The sequence below is a fragment of the Gadus chalcogrammus genome, chromosome 1 (genome assembly GCF_026213295.1).
Source record: "Gadus chalcogrammus isolate NIFS_2021 chromosome 1, NIFS_Gcha_1.0, whole genome shotgun sequence".
NCBI lineage: Eukaryota > Metazoa > Chordata > Actinopteri > Gadiformes > Gadidae > Gadus > Gadus chalcogrammus.
The window spans coordinates 20,076,972-20,078,125 of NC_079412.1; the positions used below are offsets into that span (position 1 = coordinate 20,076,972).

Genomic DNA, 1,154 nt, shown 5'->3' on the forward strand with positions numbered 1-1,154 from the left:
ACAAGACAGGAGAAGTAAGGGTCTTTTTTTCATTTTACTTCACACGTTGTGACAATATTTTTTGCAAAAACATTACAGAACTGGAGGACAATAAAATAGAGAGCGAGAGATTATTAAATGCATCACTCCTTCCCCAGAAGGGGGCAAGGGAGGTGTAGGGTGGAGAGGAGAGAGAGAGAGAGAGAGAGAGAGAGAGAGAGAGAGAGCGAGCGAGAGCGAGCGCGAGAGCGAGAAGGAGAAATAGGAAGCATCATCAAATCCCGGCTCTTAAAAACATGCTGAGCAAGATGGAGAGAAATTTAGTGAGAGAGGCAGAGAGAGAGAGCGCTAGTGAGAGAACTTGACAGTCTGTCTTCCTGAATCGAGGAAGAGGAAGATTAAGTGAGGAAGAGAAGAAAGTGATGAAGACGAGGAGGAGGAAGTCATTCCACCCGGGCTGCAGCTAATAATGATTTTGAAAGCTGATTATTGTGATGGTTATCGCAAGTGACAGCCCTTAAGTGAACACACACACACGCACACACGCATACCCACAAACGCACACACACACACACACACACACACACACACACACACACACAAACACACACACACAACACACACACACAGCAACAACACACAGCGACACACACAACACACACACACACACACACACACACACACACACACATCCAATATGGACTGTTACAATATCGCTGACCAGGGGTTGATGATGATAACGTTGATGATGAAGGGTGGAGGGGTGAAACTCCTTCTACACAGGCCCCTAGCCTGCATGGGACCGGCCCTGTCAGATAAGCCCCTGGCAGACAGGCCCCTAGCCTCCAGGGGACGGCCTTGTGAGGGCCCCTGGGAGTCACACGGGGAGGATAAGGGAGCAGACCAGAGGGTTGGGTTGTTGATGAACCGACGTTCAAACTCACAGGAAGAAGACTGACTCCCACCGAGGCAAGCCCTGAGGGCGAGGCCTCGAACCCAGACCCGCGACCGCAGAGAGAGGAGGAGAGGGAGAGTGGTGTGAGGAGGGAGAGGTGGGGAGGGAGGGAGGAGAGGTAGGGGGGAGGGAGGGAGAGGGGGAGATAGGGAGGGAGAGGCAAGACCAATGGAGGATGGAAGGGGGGGAGGAGTAGAGGGGGAGATAGGGAGGGAGAGGA

General features: G+C 52.3%; 1 protein-coding gene across 1 annotated transcript in view; it reads right to left on the reverse strand.

Annotated features, from left to right (window-relative positions):
- Window positions 1-684: 684 nt before the first annotated feature.
- Window positions 685-1,154, reverse strand: part of ctnnbl1 (catenin, beta like 1) — a 31,649-nt gene continuing 31,179 nt past the window's right edge. Inside the window, exon 14 of the mRNA XM_056588866.1 lies at window positions 685-849. Coding sequence (XP_056444841.1) covers window positions 685-849 — 165 coding nt within the window. The remainder of the gene's footprint in view (window positions 850-1,154) is intronic.